Source organism: Hippichthys cyanospilos, chromosome 14 (assembly GCF_059441005.1).
Source record: "Hippichthys cyanospilos isolate Australia breed blue-spotted pipefish chromosome 14, RoL_Hcya_1.0, whole genome shotgun sequence".
In the NCBI taxonomy this organism is placed as follows: domain Eukaryota; kingdom Metazoa; phylum Chordata; class Actinopteri; order Syngnathiformes; family Syngnathidae; genus Hippichthys; species Hippichthys cyanospilos.
In genome coordinates, this window is record NC_142382.1 from 4,959,393 (window position 1) to 4,979,648 (window position 20,256).

Sequence of the window (20,256 nt, forward strand, 5' to 3'; positions counted from 1 at the left end):
CTGAAACTGGAAAGGTATTAACATTTTAAAGCATGAGCTGCATGCGCCTCACTGCTACATTCATTCACGCCTCTGAGATCCCCCAATCTCGTTCTTTTATGCGGCACCCACAGCAGCGCTTCCCTCAAATTGTCTTGTAAAGTGCCATGCGTTCATCTGCACTTGCAAAGGCGGTTTCTCTCTTTTTTTTGGGAAAGAGGGGGTTAAAGATCTTACACCTGTCCTATCAGACACCTGTTTGAGGCGTGTCAGCCAATGGGAGGAGAGCAAGGGAAGGCGGACGCTTGTATAAATCTAATGTGGGCTGCTACAGGAGGCAATCAAAACACCAAAGTCGTCAGCGTGTCACCCAAGGCTCCTGTCATCCTCAAAGTCAAAGACAAAAAACTTAAAGGAATCTATTCCAGCTCACCTGGACTGGAGACATGACCAAAGAGACTGAGTAAGTTCTGCCTCTGTTTTACGTAGCTTCAATGATTCAAAGAAAGTTAGATGATCTGTTTTGGATTCCGTGCTGCCAACACCTCCGAGCCCCCCCCCCCCCCCCACCTTCTTCCTGTATCTGCAACGAGACCCCCATGTGAAAGATGCTTGATTTAAAAGAGGGGTGTTTTTGCTGGGGAAAACTGATATGGATATTATGGGATGCTTGGGTCTGTGCTTGTCTCACAAACCTAGAGGCCACGGAGCACAAAAGAAGAGCAGGAAATAGGAATCTCCTCTTGAGGTGTTGGATGGAGACACTGGGCAATGACTGCATGTAATGCATTAAATTACATAATGGGGAAACCCTAGAAGCCCACCCCCCTCCCGCCGCCTCCCACCCTTACTGTGTCTGTGGAGGTGTTTGCAGTGGTGGTTTTTGAGGTATGCAGGTCAGGAACAGGTGCACCCGAGAACAAGTGACCCAGACACTAAGCTGCGAACCTCTGCACACGGTAGTCCGAGTCCTTCAAAGCGGAGAGCACCTGTGGTCTTTTGCTGCCGTCGACACACTTGATGAAGTGTTTATCCAGGGTAAACCTTGAAATGGAGGAGGGGGCAGGGGGGGGTGGGGGATTCATTAAGTTGGCGGGCACCAAGATATTTATCTGACGTCGCGCTAGGGCTCTCCAAACAAATCCAATCCTCTAAATCCTGGGATTGTGTTTGGTTGCAGGTGAAAACCACAAGCATCTCTTTTTAAGAGTTCTACAAATAAAGAATGTTTACGTAGGATTGAATTGAAGAATGTGCTTTCACTGGAAACCACAAAGTACAAGATGCGTGGATGTTTCGTCAACGGGGTGAGAAGGGAGTCAGTGGGTGGTCGCGTGGCTTTTGAAACGCTTGTGTTATAGGACGTTACTCATCTCTGTGGTTTTGCAATCGAAACCTTTCGCGGCTCAGGGCCGAGATTGCGCGCCGCCTCGGGGCTCAGCTACTGCAATTTTGTCTGTCTGTGAAACTGTCATTAAATGTATGAATTCTTTTTGGCAGGACTCTGGGAGTGGTCTTTCAGAGCGAGAGCTTCAACTATAACCGCTACAATACAAACTACACCATGGATCCCTGGTCGTACCTGAACAGTCCAATGCCTGAGGAGAACTTGGCCAAACCCAGACTCCACCCGGGAGACGACCTGGCAGCCATAACAATGCTGTATGAACAGTGCAAGGTAAAAACTGAAAAAAATGCAACTCAGGTCACGTGTATTTCATTCAAGCTCTTTCATACTTATCATCGTGAAATTTTCTCACTCTAGAGCCAGAAGGAACAGAAGACTTCCGCCTGCAGTCGAAATGCAAGCGGCATCATTAAACCAACAGAAAGGTAAAACGCTCATGAAAAGAATTTTGAGAAAATTGAATGACGTGGGAAGGGTGGTAATCCCCAAGTCAAACACGATCCTGAATCAAATCCATCAACTCTGTCTTGCTGAAGGAGTTGCACAATTCTTGTTTAGACAATAGCGGTCCCTCCTTATGTCCCCGCTGAACACCTTACCCTAGTGTCTCCAGTGCTCCCCTTCAACATGTTAAACACCCCACAGAGAAACTCAAACAAGAGCTGGATTAAGATACAAACAGTACCCACCCTGACTCAGCGTTCTTTGCAGTAGCTAAGTTCTCAGAGACATGAGAGTTTCTGAGCACATGTCAGTCAAGAGCAGAGGTGCCCAAGTCCAGTTCTTGAGATCCCCTATCCTGCATGTTTTCGATTATTCGAATTATCAGATCATCTGCAAGCTTTGCAGAATACTGATAACGATCTTGGGGGAAACAGGATGGAGAGAGGCTTTCAGGGACCGGACTTGGACACCTCTGGTCCAGTGCGTGGGCAAATGAAGTCCCAGAATGCAGGCTATTTGCGAGCCACTCGATTCAACCAAATCTGCTTTCTCTTCACGTCAGGACGCCAAGCAACGACCTCGTCTCACTGGAGACATCTGCCAATGTCATGAAGATCCTCTCGGACGGTATTCCCAGTTATTCCCTTGAGGTGTTAGGATCCAAGCAGAACCCCTCGCTGCCTGTCTCCCTACCCCCCAACGCCGACACCTATGCCACCCTGACCAGCGTGGCAGCGGACAGCGACAAGCAGGAGCTCAATATCATCTTTGACTCTTTGCTCCAGAAGTGGCCCGAGAGCAGCGCCTTCCCTGACCCGAGCACAGAGGTACAACCCGTGATCACCCAATGAGTCATTCAGCAATGATTTCCTCTATCTAACATGTTTTGTCCAATTCCTAGAACCTTACCTACAATGAGCCCTTCCCTGAGCAGCATTCCAGTCCTGTCTACTCGGGCTCCTACTCTGGCTCCCCGCATGAGACGTACAGAAGCGAGTTCCAATTTTCCCTGGGTGCTCCCGCGGCCTCCCCCTACAAATCAAGCGAGTTACCCATGGTCTACCTGAATAAGGGGCAGTTCTACCCGATCACTCTGCAGGGAGTGGACAGCAGTGTCTGCATGAATGCTACCAAAGTCAAGGTAAGAAGACAAAGGCGTTTTTTGTTTTTGGTTTACATCAATTATGGACGAAAGTCCCAAAGTGGCAGTCTTCCCAAATAAGTGTCCCTCCCAAGGAACCGGCTCCTTTGTGACTAAATAACAGCTCATAAACAGACGGGACGTCCTGTTACATTTATAGTTATTGCCACAGCCTAAATCTGAGGTGACGTGTGTGCAACAACAACATAAAAAAGGTGCGGCGTGTTTTAAAAACATAAGGTGACAATCTTTTCTTTGTTACGCCCGTACATGGAAAATAATATACACAATCTGGTGGCGCTTCACGGTAAATAAGCGCTAACAATGGGAGCAGAAAAGACGGATTTTGGCGCGTTGAATGATTTCCCATTCGAGCAGACGCTAAATTCCCCTGTCACGTTTTTTTCTGTCTATCCTTTGGTTTTCCGGCAGACGGTGGTGATGGCCGTGTTTGAGAATGACAAGACGCCAGAAATGCAACTCCGGTTTTGGAACCATTGGCATGCGCGCCAGCCGACTGTCAAGCAGAGAGTCATCGACATCGGTAAGTTGTCTCCGAGCGTGATCACGCCAACCCTGACTACGCAGAGGCCTCACCTTATTCTTTTATATCGTTTCATAGCGGATTACAAAGAAGTGTTCACCGGCATTAGCAACATTGAGGAAGTAGCCTTCAACGCCCTTTCCTTCATTTGGAATCCCCATGAAGAAGCTAAGGTAAAAATAAAAAAAAAAAAAAAAGAAACGCATTGAAGTCAGTGCGGACAGGTGAAAGATTTAGAGGGGGAAAAAGAAAGACAGAAGGAGTGGCTGAAGAGGGAGGGTAAGAATCCAAGAAATGCGTTTGGCCCCGAGGCTCCGTCACCACCGCAAAAGGCCAATTTCTCCATGGCCTAAAGGCGCTCGGGGTGGGGCCACCGGGGAAAAACCGTGTAGAGTGAATCCGAAAGAAAAAAACGCTATTCCCAAACTGCACTATCAAATGTACCAAACAAAAAAATATTGACAACACCTGAGATACATTAAAATAGAACAAACAAACAAAACAAGTACATCAAAACAATCTTCTCTGACTTTTGCATTGTTAACGTTGGCCCAGAGACCTTAGAACCTGTCATCACAACCCTCAGGGCTGCGGTGAGAGCAAGATACGATATGATGGGAAAACAACGCTAAGACAAACGTTTTCTTTTTTTGTCTCCTTGCAGGTGTTTATCGGCATCAACTCGCTAAGCACTGACTTCTCGTCACAGAAGGGCGTGAAGGGCCTGCCTCTCAACCTGCAGATCGACACGTATGACTTCAGCTCTGGGAACAATCAGCTCATACACAGAGCCGCCTGCCAGGTCAAGATTTTTTGCGATAAGGTACAGTATGTTGGCACATTGAAATTTGATCAATAAAAAAAACAAGTGGCCCTTGACATACAACTGCCCCAACCTGTGAGAACCCAAATTTTAGTTACATCGTTCAATTAAAGCAAAAAATAGAAAATTAATTCTCTTACATATGAGCAAGGACAGACAAGCTTTTATTTAATTGTATCAAATAAAACAAATACAAAAAAAGTGACATTATTTAAGAGGCCACGCCTCTTAAAGGCACACATCCATACATTGTTTTATTGTGTTTTAATATGCAAAATGTTGCTACTTTTAAAATTTCATTTTAGTTTGTTGGTATACTGAGCTGTATCATTGACATTTTAATTTCATTTCAACTCTTTGTTTTTGTTGCATCCTCAGGGGGCTGAGAGGAAGATGCGCGATGAAGAGAGGAAAAGGACCAAGAGGAGGGGCAAGACGAACAATGATGCCAATGGTAAGTTTTGCAGAAGGGATGTTCAATATCAATTTTTGTCTGACCGATACCAGTATGAGTGAGTACTCAACTCTTGATTAGTCACTAATACCAAATATCCACTTGGTAGACAAAATTCCTCCACAAAAATTTTAAAGGAAAACCCACTTGTTCCAATTTAGTAGTCATCCCTCCAAATATAAGTGCCGTACTGATGAGATTTGACATCCCCAATATGACTGTGTGTTTGTGTGTGTACATATATATATATATATATATATATATATATATATATATATATATATATATATATATATATATATATATATATATATATTAGTGGTGTCAAGTGATTTACATGTTAATTAATTAAACAAACATTTTTCATAATTAATTATGATTAATCACATTTTCCAGCAACAATTTCTCATGAAGCTTGCAACATATTTACTTGACTAAGTTTTGGGATGAACATAAACGCATATTTTGTTTCAAAATTTCGGAATAGCTTTGCTTGATCCTTTAATATGATTATATTCCTATAAATTCCAACTGTTGAATTTTTTTTTACCAAAACTGACTGCAAAGTGTGCAAATTTTTTTTTATTTTTCCAATAGGCCAGTGAGCAACTTTTTAAAGTAAAACAATGTAAATTGTTGTCCATTTTTGCAGTAAATTTTCATAGTTAAAAGAATTTTCACCATCATGTTACATACATGTACCCACTGTTAGTACTGTACTGTACCCAGTGTTAGGTACTCAAAATTTTTTTTTACGATAATATGTTCTATGCCGATCAACTAAATAGTCGAAATATGTTTGGATTATGAATGAAAGAAATGAATAATCCAGCAACCGACAACTTTTTTAAGGGGGTATATTGACAGTACTATTAAACAGAACTAACAACCCTAATATATATGCATTTAAAACTCTTCCGTTTTGCCATTATTTTTCCTTAGCCAAATCTTTAGTGAGCAGCTCTATGGGCAGCGACTGCACCTTCTTTCAGACCGTGGATGACCACGTGACCCAACCAGTCCTCTTCATCCCAGAGACGCATCTCTCCAGTTTACAGCGCATGGTAAGGCCTCCCGTATTTTGGTATTTTTTTGAATGAATCGAGGCGCCTCCCCTGGAGTAACCGCGTGAGTCATATTCCCGACCTGTCGTTCATCCCCGGAGGGACTGGCTCAGGCACGGGAAAAGAAAAAAAAAAAAGTGTGGGAAAGTATGCGGTGGGAAAAGTCGGTGTGAGAAAAAGGAGGGGGATAGCGAAAGCCAGGTGAGCTAATTGGAGTCGAAACCCAACGCATGCCGCTGCATGGGGGCATTGACGCCTCGTAAGGCCCGTGCGCGCCACCCTCATCTTATTTCTCACACACGACAGCGTTGTTCAGACAAGCCGGCGTTCCCACACCGCCGAGTTTATGTATCGTATAATGCGTGCGAGTTATAAAACCTCGGAGGCTCGCGATTAACGTTCGCGGCGTCTTCCGTCAAATCGGCCGCCCGTCTTTGTTTCCTCGTTGAGCGCCCAGGTTATGGGAAACACAGTCTTGCGAGTGATAACATTCCTTCATGAGAACATTACAAAAGAGGGGGGGCATGAAGCAACGTCTTTATCAGCTGTCTGATCTGATCTGTGTCCTACTTTTGCAGGCCACGCCCATGGACGAGAATGAAAGGTAAGCGGAGAAAAAAAACGAAGGGTAACCTTCATTTCATTTTTTTTTTTTTGTATTATACATAAAGCACATTTGAGGGCCCCCCACACCTTCATATGTTTATTTACACGCGTATATTACTAATTGTCCTAGGTCTCCGTCGTCATATTTAGTGCGCCACACATTTTCAGTGGGAGACAGGTCTGGACTGCAGGAAGAATGTGGCTTGGTATTATCTATCTACCCTAAAAAAACAAACAAAAAAAACTAAGTCTGTGGAGTGGTTTGACATTCTTGTGATGGGCACTGGAAATAAACTTGGTGACTTGACCACACAAGAGCCTAAGAACTAGATCAGGGGTGTCGACAAATTTATTCCCAATAAATCAGGATGTTTATTTACTGTATACAACTTTAAAACAACAAGAACTTCAGATTTATTATTGTTTTTCAATACCCTCCCAAAATAGTATAAGCCAGTGCTTTTCAATTATACTTTACTGAACCCCCCCCAAGAAAGAGAAAATATTTTTCGCCACCCCCACTCGAATCGCTGACTACAATTCAAATATAACATTTGTATTACAAAACCTGTATTATTTTTAACATTAACAAAGAAAAAAACAATGTAAGTCAACTTTCAACAGCTGGTAATTATTTTTTACAGTGTTTATACATGTTACAGCTTAGTCTAAAACAGAAATAAATAAGTGCATCAAAGTGCCTGAAAAAAAGATGAAAATTATTATTTTAATGCAAATACAGTTCACTTCGGGGGGGTGAGAAGCACTGATATAAGCACACCATCACTTTTTTTTGCCTACTTTATTATTATGTCTATTGTATGGAATGTAAGTCTGCTCGGGGGCATATTTTCATGATTTTTTTTTTTTTTTAAGAGTTTGGACATTAAATTCCAGATTGATACTTTCGTACATTAAGGACATTCATTTCCAGATATTTAAGTATTAAATCGATACTCAAGCATCTGGGATTGAATGTCTGGACCTTTAAAAAAAAAAAGGTAAAAATAAATTGAATGAGTTAAACTTAAACGTTAAGATTACTATTAATTATAAAAAAAATTCATTTTTTCATGAATTGAAAAAAAATCAGCTCATTTTTATTCTCCTTTTTATACCTTACATTACAATATCATTACTATTAATTATAAAATATTTCATTTTTTCAAAAAATTGAAGAAAAATCTGCTATTTTTTATTCTTCTTTTTATACCTTACATTACAATATCATTACTATTAATTAGAAAATATTTCATTTTTTCAAAAATTGAAAAAACATCAGCTAATTTTTATTCTCCTTTTTATATCTTACATTACAATATCATCATTGGCCCGCGGGCCATATGTTTGACACCGCTGATCTCTATCGTTTAGTCAGTTAAGATACAATCTTTTGTTATTAAAACTCATTCAAGCCCAACACATAAAAATGAAAATAAAAATCATGTAGAAATAAATACCTCATATTGACTTTCTGGACGCATATAAAAAAGACGTATAAAAACGTTTTTGGCAGTGAATGACTTAAGTAGTGTCCACGGAAATGTTCCTGAGAGTCAGTCTATTTGTGTCCACTGAAGTGGACATTTATTTTTGGAGTTATTTGAGCAGATCTACCAAGTCTTGGTTTTTTCCAATGATCTCTCACGTGTTTGTTTGGCTACCATTATTTACGTCGTAACGTTTTGTCATTTTTTTGTCGTTGTTTAGAACTTCTCTGAAGCGGTTATACTCTGACAGAGAGCAGAGCAGCTCACCGCCTGGCAAGCAAGCACGAAGAGACGATTCCCAAAGAGGTAAGACAAGAAAAAAAAAATACCAGCCATCCGAAGAACTGGAAATGAACGATTTGTGTTTGGTTTTCCTACGGGAAGTCCTGCTATACGTGAGGCGAGCCGCCGAGGAGGTTTTCGACGCGCTCATGCTCAATACGCCAACGTTGTCGGGCCTTCGAGAAGCCGTGAGTACAACCCGATTCAAAAGAAATTAAAAATTGCCATATTGGAAGACGGTGACGCTAAGTGATCGTCTCTTCTTCCGTGGTCAGATTTCAGAAAAGTACGGCATGCAAGAAGACACCATTGGGAAAATCTACAAGAAATGCAAACGAGGGTGAGCGTTTTTTTTTTTTTTTTGCTTGTCTTATGGGACTCCATGTCGAGTTCCTTTGCGGAATCTGAAGTTGATGGACCTGCTCGGTCGGTTGCTCGGTTTGGCTCAGCCTTGAGGAATGCGTTAATTACAACTCCCCCTTGAGGAAAAAAAAAAAAAAAAAAAAAAATCTGACTAAGGAAGGATATAAATATTACAAAAGTCCTAAAGGTGAGTCACGCTGATTGTTTTCTTTCCGTGATCATCCCGCGAATACGCAGATTTTCCGCCGGTTGACGAAGGCAACCGTCGCGCTAAAAAAGAACGTTGAGTCGTCGAGGGGCGAAAAATTTGAGAAAAGTCAAGACGGCGTCCCCGCGGTTTTCGTCAGCGCGGGGGCCCGAAGCCGAGCCGACAGGTTGAGTTACATTCCCGGGACGGTTCCCCTCCCTACCTCCTCCCCGGCTTCGATCGTCCTCCGGCCCGCGGGCGCAGCGCATGAGCGCGCCGCTAATTCGCTCGTTATAGTCTTTGAAGGGCTTACGGGCCTTCGAAGGTTGGGGCAGGACGGCGTGATTTACGAGACGGCGCCGATAAACGCACGCACGGTCGTGCCAGATGGAGGGCGATTCGCCAAACGCAAAGATTCGGACACACTTTAAGGATGTTGCTTTTCAATCAGACTTTTTTTTCACATGCTTTTGCAGTCTAGATGATGTTAAAACGATCCCGTTTCTTTTTCTTCCTCCATTTTATTGACGTTTGGGTTTTTCTTCCTTCTTCTGCCCCGTTTTTGTTTTTCTGCCTGGTTTCTTCTTCCTTTTCCCTTCTTCCTTGGTTTTTGTTCTTCCTTAATCTCCATTTTTCTTTTTCCTATTTCTTGTTTTTTCCTTCTTACTCTTCTTCCTTTTCCTTCTTTTGATTTTTCTTTTTCCTTCGTCTGCTCAGTTTTTCCTTCCTGTCCTTCTGATTCTTCTTCTTTGTCCTTCTTTTACTTGCTTTTCTTTTTCCTTCTTACTCTATTTCCTTTTCCTTCCTTTTTTGTTTCCATTGCATTTGCTTTTTCCTTTGTCTTCTCCAGTTTTTCTTCTTCCTGTTCTTTTACCCTTTTTTTCATACGCTTCTTTCTTCTTATGTTCATTATGTTTTCTTTTGTCTTCTCCAGTTTTCCTTCTTGTTCTCCTTTTTCCTTCCCTTTTTCTTTGTTTTTCTTTTTCCTTTTTCTTCCCTGTTTTCCTTCTTCCTTTTTCATCCGTTTTTCTTCATTTGTTTTTTCTTCTTCTTCCTCATTTTTCCTTCTTTTTCCATCCTTTTCTTTTTTCTTCCTTTGTTTTTTCTTTTTGCTTCATCCTCTCTATCTTTCCTTCTTCCTATTCTTCCCTTTTGCTCCTTTTCCTCTTTTTCTTCCTGTTTTTCTTCTTCCTTCTTCCCAATTGTTTTCTTCTTCCTTTTTATTCTTTTTTCCTTTTTACTCTTCATTTTCCTTCCCTTTCTCTTTCTCCTGCTTTGATTTTTCTTTTTCCTTCATCTTCTCCATTTTTCTTCGTTTCTTCCCTTTTCCTTCTTACTCTTCCCTTTCCTTCCCTTTCTTGACTTCTCCCTCTACTTTTTCCTGTCTTATCCATTTTTCCTTCTTGTTGTTCTTCTTTTCCTCGTCCTTCCTTTTTCCTTCCTTAACCTTTTCCTTCTTCTTTTTCATTCTTCCTACTTTTCCTCCTAGGTTTTCCTTCTATGCTTTGTCCTTCTCTCTTCTCCTTTTTTCTTTCTTCCTTTTCTTCCTTAGATTTTTCCTTCTTTTTCACTCTTCTTTCCTCCTAGATTTTCCTCCACGCCTTGTCCTTCTCTTCTTTTTTCCTTCTTCCTTTTTCCTTCCTTTTCTCATTCTCCAATTGTCTTTTGTCTTCCCTTCTTCTACTGTAGCCAGGAAGTCCTTTTCTTGGTTTTTCGCCGTCCTATAAGAATTCTTGATGTCTTCAATAATACAATCCAAGACAAATGGACCTCATCTTAGCCTAAAAACTGGGCATGTTTTGCAACCACTAACTGACATCCATTTCCTCTCCATTGTAGAATTTACGTCAATATGGACGACATCATCATCGAACACTACACCAACCAGTCGGCTTTCCTCATCGAGATGTCAGAGGCGGTCAGCGGTCAGATCCAGGTCACCCTCATCGAAGTATGATGCCGCCATCACAGCTACGTCGCTAAAGCACTACGCCGTCAGTACGAGAAGAACCGAACAAGACAGCCAGCTGTGGACTGACCAAGACAATAAGACACCTGAGCTGACCCTTTTAATTTCAGACGTAAATATCTCCATTTTGTAAATAATGCCGTATTCACCCCATTTGTCAAAACAATTATGATCTTATCCTTGTAAATATAAGTTTGTAAATAGGTTTTATTATAACAGTGTTTTATAAACTACGGTTTCGAATATTCATTGTATTTCAGACGAACGTTGCGCTCTGTAGCTAAATTTTGCAGGGCGCTCCGACATATAGCATTTTTTGTCGCTATCGTCATTCTTTACAAACATACCCATCGCGAATGGCGTTTTCTTACCCTTCTTTAAACCCGTCAAGTAAAAAGCAAACGCCTGCTGAAAACGATTTTTTCACTGCCAACTCCTTGTAGATTTCCTGGTAGTTTCACCAGTAATGAATTCACAAGCAAACGTCACACATTTCCGTCAAACCACACACAGAGTTAGTATTGGTCATCATTTAGCCTCAAAACTGGAGGCATTTCCTGTTTGGTGGAGACAGTTGGTCTGCCTTTGGACTTTCATTGTATGGATGTAACGTGTGTGTGTGTGATTTAGTGCGCGTGTGTTGTGTTTTGTGCCCTCTTGTATGTTACGCATCATTTCAAAGCGAACACCTATCCCTGTAATATTTCATCGTATAAGGAAAAGACAAATGTTTGCAATCTTGCCAGTTGTTTTGTAAGAAAATAAACAAGTGTATGAGATGTTTGCGTCTGTGTGAGTTTTTTAAGCCGTTATAAACTTTTAGATTTACATATTGTAACTCCGGACGTGTCAAGGTGAATCTGGTAGAAATATCGATTTCGCTACTGTAGTTTAAGTACAAACATAAAGTACACTTCAGTTCAAAAGTTGAAATTGAATTTCTTCTTAACAACTTTTACATTTTTGGGAACTAAGGATTATTTGTTCGTATTTTGCACAATTTTCCAATGGGAGACAGGTCTAGACTGCTGGTAGAATTGCAGAAATTGGATTGACATTGTCTGGGAAAAGCAAGGATGTATGTCCTTGAAAATAACTGTAGAACCGTTTTGTCAATCTTAATGAAAGGCCATGTGAATAAGCTTGACACGTTTTGACCGCGAAAGATGCGTGGATCTCGATCGCTTTGTCAGTTAAGATAAATTTACTCAGATAAGTTTGCTCATCTCTAGAATCTTTTGTGTGCCATCATCAGTAATGGATATCGTCCTGACACCCAGCCTGTTTATTTGTGTCCATTATAGTGGACATCTGTTTTTGGTCGATATATTTTGACTCATTGGAGCTACCCTACTAAGTCCTAGTGTGCTCAGAAGAGGACATCCTGACCTTTCCAATGGTGGCTCGCATGTTTTTACTGGGATGCACTAATTTTGTTGTCTTGCTAAGACGAAACAGTGGACACCAATAAATAGGCGGAACTCAAGTATTAGCAATTGATTACTTGGCACCACCGTAACGGGCACGGAGAGCAAAAACAGCCTGCTCTTCTTCCCCTATTTGGTTAAACTGGCAGAGGCAGGCAGACTGCTCGATACAACACAGACACACTGAGCAGAAGGTGAGACAGAGAAGCAGACGGGCGGGAGGCAAGCGGAAAAAGAAAGGACGCAAGGACAGACGCAAACACAAGCTCGGAGACAGAAAGGGGAGGCAGGCGGAGCCCGGGAAGGACCGGATGCTTTTCACGTCCGCGTCGTCGTTGCTCGGCTAAGAAAAGCCGCTGATCTGCAGTCAGGTACTCACAAAGCCTTCTACATGGCAAGTGCCACTCGTGTGTGTGTGTGTGTGTGTGTGCGCGCATGTGTGATCACATTCCATGTAAGAAAGTGTGTTTAGGTTAAAAATAGCCTTCATTGTGTTCATTCCTATTGAGCGCAAGGCTTTTTAGTGTTGCGCTGTTCTACAGATGCCTCCATGCCTTTTGATATTTTTGCATCATGAGTGTGTGTATGTTTTATTCCCACCCAGTGCAGATGGTGTTTTGAATGGTGTTGGCGTTGCAGCATCTACATTGTATTTTATTTTTTATCTGCACTCATAATTTTTTTTTATATTCATTTTTTATTCAAATTTGCTTACATACTTTCATGTAATGTTTTATGTGTCATTGATCATTTATTTATAGTTTATTCTTATTATACTTAATATACAGTTTATATAGTTTTCAAGGACTCTATACATTTTTGTGTTCTATATTTTTGCCATAGACTATTTTAATAATATATATATATATGTAGATATATACACACACACACACACACACATGTACGTGTATATACCGTGTTTATATTTTGTCATATAGTATTTTTATTATATATACATATGCATGTATGTATATATAAATAGATTCTGTGAATGTAAATATATACAGTACATATACAATACACACACAAAAAACAGTATTTATAAACACACACATATGGGGAATAGTTTGGAGTTATCGATGAAAATATTTGACAGAGTCTATTTTGGGATTTCTACAAAAACAACCTCCTTGAGGTCTCGACTTTCATTTCCCAGCGGCCAAATGGTTCAAATTGCAATCGAAGTGTATAAAAATAAGACATTAGGAGACAATGCACACTGTTGAAAGATGACTGTGCCAAAACTTCAGCTCCAATTTGCTCAACTGCTGTAACTTTGCATATTTTTGAGCTACCTCCATGTTTTATCTATCATTTTAAAGACATTTAAGTGTAGAATTAGACTATATTAATATCTCATATTCATTTTCGGAAGTATAAGCCACCGATTTTGTGAAAATGCGCCATATATACACATTTATTGGCATTTTTTCGATTCTATATTTTGTCAGTTCCATTTTTATGTATATGAATATGTATATTTGTGTATACATCAACCGATAAGGGTTTTCAGGACTGATAGTAGAGAAGGCCTATAACTGATACCTGGAGCCGATATTCATTTGCAGTAAAAGTGTAAAAATTAGAGCAAAATATTGAATAACGCAAACACTGAACATTGAAATGCATAACGCATGTTTATTGAACCGAACACACAAACGATAGCTCAAACCCGGAAACGGAAATGTGTCATCGACAAACGCAGAAGACGTTCTATCGACGAAAATATACCTTAATATCAATACTCATATGTGTGAAATACAATAAAACGAAACTTACGTCATTCCTAAAGGATAATTCACCGAGGATGGCGTCAGTTAGCATGCTGTTAATGAGCGCGGCCGTCTGGAAACCCGGAAATAGAAATGCGTCATCGGCAAACCCGGAAGTACTTTTATCGGCAAACCCTTTCTGCGAAAACAAAACAATAGTCATTCATCGAAACGCAACAATCAATTCAAAAAAATGGAAACAATTTTCTTGGCATTATTTGAAACAAAAAAAATCATTTGAATCAGCCTTAAAGGCAACACATTTACATTGATTTATCCATATACGTCAAATTTCCAAATATCGTCTCCGATAATCGACATTATAGACACACAAAACGTTTAAAACCACTCTAACAAACGAAAGCAATGCTGAACTGGTGTCACTAATGACAGGCGTCTGTAAAAAAAAACAAAAAAAACAGCAGCGCATTCGTCATCGCTGCGAGATGACACTTGTGTGCATGCGTGTCAGTGACATTTAATTCCCTGCTGCCAACTTCCCATTGTGTCATCTTGCAAGCGTACATTTGTAATTACTTACGCACATCCCTGCACAAAAACACACACACGCACCGATCACATTGCCCTACTGATTAAAAACTCCCACTCTTGGAAATAATCAGACTAATCAAATGTATTCCAATCGTGCACACACACATATATGTCACTCTCGCTACATTTTTTTTAACGATTGATTTTTAATCATTTCATTACTTGTAGCTAGTTCTAAACGTTAAACAATCTTGGCAGGGTCACAAGAGGCAAAGTACGAACCCCATGAGCTACACCTCATACAGTAAATCCAGTTGTCTGGCAATACTATAATTAAAAAAAAACAACAACAACCTTCCAATAAATGTGTTATATTGTCAGCTTCTAGAGTTCCACGCAAACATTGTTTCATTGTCAACCGCTCAATGGGACGTCAACATTCCTATCATCTTATTCATCATTGTTTGTCCTGCCAGTTAAAGACATAAAGTCCTGCATCATTCCCCAATGTTGTTTTTTTGTTCCACTTTCTGCTCTACACTTATTGTGTAAAAAAACAAACAAAATGAAAATGAACAATAGGAACGTGTCGGTGGTTAATGGTGATGACTGGCATCGCGTCTCCACATTGTCTCGTTGCTTTTTTTTTTTCGCTTTGTCCGCATTCAGGCGCTTGCCTGACATTATTATTACTCAAGAGGACGAGAGCATCGTCAAGGTCGTAACAGCGCATCAATTGTCGGGAAAAGGACGTCACAAGTGCCGGCGTTAAAGTCTCCTTAGCTTAGCAGTGACGCCTTCTATCCAGCTCGTTAATGGACGTTGTGGGGACGCCAAATCCAGTGCGGTCCCCAGAAAGTCAAAGACACACACACACACAGAGGGCGGTTTTCTATTGTAGTGGGGACATCTCATTGACAAAATCCAATTCAAACCTGTGGTGTCAAACTCGTGGCCCGGGGGCCAGATCCGGACCACCACATCATTTTATGTGGTCCGCCAAATATTGATTCCGCTTCGAGTTTCTGGCTTAAATATCAAACTTGCAAGTTTGTCTCCTTTTCTTCACTTCCTTCCGTCACTACTTCCTTCCTTTCTTCCCCTTCCTTCATTCCTTCCTCCTTTTTTTCTTTCTTCCTTCCTCCTTATTTCTTCCTTCCTTTTGTCACATTGCTTCCTTCTTTTTTTTCTCCTTACTTCACTGTTTCCCTCCTTCTTCCTTCCCTTCGCCCCCTTCCTTCACATTCCTTCCTCCTTTATTTCTTTCTTCTTCCTCCTTTATTTCTTCCTTCCTTCCTTCCTTCCTTCACATTTTGTTCTCCTTCTTTTTCTCCTTTTCTCTCATTCCTTCCTTTCTTCACATTCCTTACTTACTTTTTTCTCTCCTTTATTCACTGTTTCCTTCCTTCCTTCCTTCTTTCCTTTCTTTTCATTTCCCTTCCTTCCTCCTTTCCTTTCCTTTCCTTTCCTTTCCTTTCCTTTCCTTTCCTTTCCTTCCTTCCTTCCTTCCTTCCTTCCTTCCTTCCTTCCTTCCTTCCTTCCTTCCTTCCTTCCTTCCTTCCTTCCTTCCTTCCTTCCTTCCTTCCTTCCTTCCTTCCTTTTTTCTCGCCTTCATTCACTGTTTCCTTCCTTCCTTCCTTCCTTCCTTCCTTCCTTCCTTCCTTTTTGACTTCACGGTCATTCTGGCCCTGTGACAGAAAGTATAATTTACAATGTGGCTCACGATAAAAATGAGTTCTAAAAGCAAGGCCGGACCCTCAAAAATTTGTGGGGTCCACCAAAACGGTCCCCACAAGTGCAATAGGTCAGTAAAACCCGGGATTTGGTCCCCACCATGTAGCAAAAACCAATAGCACAGACACACACAAAAACACACACACATAGCCCTGACTTAGCTTTGATTGTTTGACCTTTAATCAAAATCTTGTGTCTCGCCTGCAGTGACATACATTAGAAGCGTTAAACTCTAATGCCGGCGCTTAAATGCATCACGGGCGTACAACCAGGCGGTGCATCAAAAGAAGCCTAATAGGCTTTGTGATTAAATAAAGATGCATATTAGCGAAATATGACCGTTTCCTAGCAACAGCCAGGCAGCGAGCAAACCTGCATGCGGCGCTTTGGGAACCTGAGTGGTTTTCGGTTTTTCATTGTACTCTCTTCTTTCTCACAGCGGCATGAAAAGTCGTCGCCCGTATGAGAGGAGCGGCGTCTATCACAGGTAATGAATTGTTTTCAGTTCAGAGAATGAATATACAGACGCTAGTCTGTATGCGAACCAGTTATGTTACGGGCACCTTTTCACTAGCTGAATTTATTCGTAAGTTGTTATAGAAATCAGATGGAAAAAAAAACTATCCTGGAATTATCCTGATGCCTTATGTCAGGTTCAGCCTAGACTATTTAATAAACAACACACAAGGAAGGAAGACAAGAGGCTTGAGATTTTTTTGCTCGCGAGGAGAACGGACAGAGATGTGTTTTATGACACTTTTTATTGATTGGAGCCTAGTTACAAGCGTTGCCGCCCTGAAGGTTTGATACACGGCAGAAACGTGACAATCACCACGCAACAGTGGTGTGTGTCAGTCGAGAACATAATGACCATCTACAGACCGGTACTTCCTGTAGTCAGGTCACGGTGCCTCCCTTCTTCTTGATGCTGCATGAGTCATTTGCCTTTTCATGCTCGTTCGTTTCAAGGTCAACTTTTGCTTTCGTTATTCAAACAAGGTTACACTGCAGAATAAATGCTTTGCAATACAATAAGAGTAAATATGGGATGTACATTTATTCTAACCGATTGTGAGTATTGTGAAAAAGGTCCGCTGACGAAAGCTGCTTCCATCCTACAGATGGTTCTTCAGCATTCCACCTCATCAACTCCCTCAACAGGAGCGATAAGCATCTGAGAACCGTGTCTTCACAGTTCTGGAAACCACGGTGATGCAGACCCCGGCGTCCATGGTGATGGGGATCGTCTTCGCCCCCTTGGGTCTGGTGCTTCTCTTCACTGCTGCCATCACCCCTCAGTGGAGAGAGGGTCACACGCGTCTAGACTTAGCCAGACCTGGCTCAGTTCTCCTCCGGAGCGTGGTGAAAAGCCACAGTCCTGGGTTTCGCCCAGGAACGACGGAAGGTCTGCTTCTGGTCCGATCGGATGGGCTATGGGAGAGTTGTCTGCAGTTGGAGCACTCGGTGCTGAAGCAATGCTGGCCGCTGGCGGGACCTTATCAGCGAGACCGCAGGGTGCGCCTGGCGCAGGGCTTGGTTCTGACGTCCCTGTTCCTGTGCGGCACCGGGATCCTCCTAGCCTGCATCGGGGTCCGCTGTTGGACAGATCTCCCGCTACGAGGGGTGGCCGCCACAGGTGGGTTCCTGGTGGTGGTGGGAGGACTTTTGAGCATGACCGCGCTGGTGGTCTACACCCACAACCTGCGTAGGCTGGGGACCGAGGACACTCGGCTGGACCTGAACAATACCAGATTCCCTCAGCTCAGCTTGGGTCCGGCCGGCTCCCTCTACTTCGGGTGGTTGGGTTCGTGCTTACAGATATTGGGAGGGGGCGCCCTCGTGTTGAGCTTCAAAAGACCACGATGTAGAACCTGCCCGGAGTTGGCAGCCTGCCCCGCTTGTCAGCCGTGCTCAGAGATTCGCAACAAACCAGACTCTGACATTTATGAAGTCAGCTGCTAGAATGTGACTGTGACTCATCCCTAACGGTGATCTAGTGCAGGGGTTCTCAAACGTTTAGTTCTAGGGACCTTTCAAAAAAGGTTTCTAATTGCCTAATGATCTCTCAAAATGGCGTCAAAGCACATTTTGTGTTAGACAAAGATATGGTCTGATAAAGCTCTCCCTCTGTTTCACATGAGTATTTGGCAACAAGTTTCCACCAGATGACGCTAAAAAAAAAATTGAGACATAGCTTTGGACAAGCACAAAAACAGCAAATTATCCAGATGCCCCTCCCAAAAATTTCGTTTTGAAATTAGATTTAAAACTATCTTACCAATGTTCCTAAAACCCATTATTGTCCAAAGTTGCTTTAAAGGAACACTGTGTAAGATTTGACAGTTCTTCATTAAGAGGTGCTGCATTTACTATTGTCCTTAGCTATAACAGACAGCGCAGCCTCTGGAGGGGTGCCACCCCCCATGTATTATAATTTGATGATAACTAGACCTACGATTATATTTAAAACATACTGTCGGTCGTTAAGAACACATTTATATGCAAGTTTTTGAAATGTATAATTATTTATTACTTTTTAATAAAAAAACGGTCTAAATCCTACACATTGTCCCTTTAAGTGCATTGTTTCGTGGGGCATCACAACAGGAATCCTGATATTCAGTACAAAAACAATTAAATAATATGAAATATTTAAAACGATTGAATGCCATGTAAAGCCTTGTTTTAGGATTGAAAACCCTTGACGATTTTTTTTATGAATTCACGAGGAACCCTGAATAGTAATATTCAACAAAGGAAGTCAAAATTGTGAATTTAAAAACTATATCTTAATTCGTGTGAATTATGTCTTTTATTCTGCTAAAGATGACACTATTCTCTAAAAACTAGGATTATATTTTTGAAAAAAAAAGCTTTTATTTACATATAAAAGAGATTTTATTCTTGTAAAGGTGATTTAATTTGAAGGGGTGTCAGATTTATATGATATGTCACCATTATATTTAAGTTTTTGGCCTTAAGTACTATCAGTATGCACTTTTTACAAAAATCGGACAGAATTTACAGCAAATAATTTACACGGACCCCCGAAGTCCAAAGTCCTCCCAGATCCCAGTCGGTCCTCGGCCTAAAGTTTAAGAACCTTTGAACCAGTGAATCATGCGAAGTGAGACACTTTTCCACCGCCTCGCCTATCTGTTACCGAATGTGACAATGTTGACCTTCTTCAGATGCTCAGTGTGGATATGACTGCCGGATGACTATGTTCTTGTGCCGCCTTTGACAGCCATGCTTTGCACTGTTAAACTAGAAAAAAAAATATCATCACACTGCATTCGAACAAAACTACAGGGGGTTTCTTCCGACTAAGTAACCCAAATTTATGATGCGCTGTTGTCTATCACTAACTTACAGTACATTAATGTAGTAGTGAATTCATAATTGCTGTGATTATTACTGTAAAAATACTTCAATGTTGTAATATGTGTTTGCATTTATGTATTCAATAAAAGACATTTCAACTACTGCATTCTCTTAGATTGGTTTCAGTCTCTTGACCGCCCAAATTTCACTCACAAGTAGGCATGGGCCAATAAACGTATTGGAAAAATATCGCGATTTTGAAAGTCACGGTTGTTTAAAACCGTTCAAATCTGACAAAACGGTAAGGTTTTTTTTTTTTTTTCGCACGCGTAATCTGCCTTTGCCTCAATGGGAAATTTGCAGCCTGCAGCGGGAGGCTGCTCTCGACGTGACTTATTCTCTTTGGCTGCTTCAACCAATCCTGTCCACTTCCTGGTTTGTCGGCTTCAGTATTACAGCGATCGAAAGTTAGCTACTGTAGCTAACTACCACGGCTAACATGTTTATGAACGAATCGATACGACAGAATCCACATTGTTTTAATAATTCATACACATAGTAATTGAGTTGTAATAAACTACTACAACTCGACGGTAGTTAATTTCAAATCAATATTTTTTCAAAATATTGTGCATTTATATATATATATATATATATATATATATATATATATATATATATATATATATATATATATATATATATATATATATATATATATATATATATATTATATTATATTATTGTGCATGG

General features: G+C 41.1%; 2 protein-coding genes across 3 annotated transcripts; both read left to right on the forward strand.

Annotated features, from left to right (window-relative positions):
* The first annotated feature begins 306 nt into the window (after window positions 1–306).
* Window positions 307–11,533, forward strand: grhl3 (grainyhead-like transcription factor 3). 2 transcript variants are annotated; one of them, XM_088433891.1, is made up of 15 exons: window positions 307–442; window positions 1,480–1,657; window positions 1,745–1,812; window positions 2,394–2,658; window positions 2,733–2,972; window positions 3,405–3,516; window positions 3,595–3,689; window positions 4,181–4,339; window positions 4,718–4,793; window positions 5,736–5,857; window positions 6,436–6,461; window positions 8,174–8,259; window positions 8,338–8,423; window positions 8,511–8,575; window positions 10,625–11,533. In XM_088433891.1, exons 1-15 carry the CDS (start codon window positions 426–428, stop codon window positions 10,740–10,742), a joined length of 1,713 nt encoding a protein of 570 aa, XP_088290017.1. In that variant the 5' UTR covers window positions 307–425; the 3' UTR covers window positions 10,743–11,533. The 2 variants fall into 2 exon arrangements, with proteins under 2 accessions (XP_088290017.1, XP_088290016.1); XM_088433890.1 differs by having other exon boundaries at window positions 8,174–8,423.
* Window positions 11,534–12,259: 726 nt separating this feature from the next.
* cldn23l (claudin 23-like) lies at window positions 12,260–19,664 on the forward strand. Its single transcript, XM_088433299.1, has 3 exons — window positions 12,260–12,552; window positions 16,619–16,666; window positions 17,301–19,664. The coding sequence occupies exon 3, from the start codon at window positions 17,392–17,394 to the stop codon at window positions 18,139–18,141; it is 750 nt and encodes a 249-aa protein (XP_088289425.1). The 5' UTR covers window positions 12,260–12,552; window positions 16,619–16,666; window positions 17,301–17,391; the 3' UTR covers window positions 18,142–19,664.
* The last annotated feature ends 592 nt before the right edge of the window (window positions 19,665–20,256 follow it).

Bases quoted from the DNA above. Each gene is read 5' to 3' on its own strand.
- grhl3 (XM_088433890.1), top strand. The intron at 3,517-3,594 runs GTAAGTTGTCTC...ATCGTTTCATAG, and splicing joins GCAGAGAGTCATCGACATCG to CGGATTACAAAGAAGTGTTC. The intron at 6,462-8,173 runs GTAAGCGGAGAA...GTCGTTGTTTAG, and splicing joins CCCATGGACGAGAATGAAAG to AACTTCTCTGAAGCGGTTAT.
- cldn23l (XM_088433299.1), top strand. From the start codon at position 17,392: ATGCAGACCCCGGCGTCCATGGTGATGGGGATCGTCTTCGCCCCCTTG.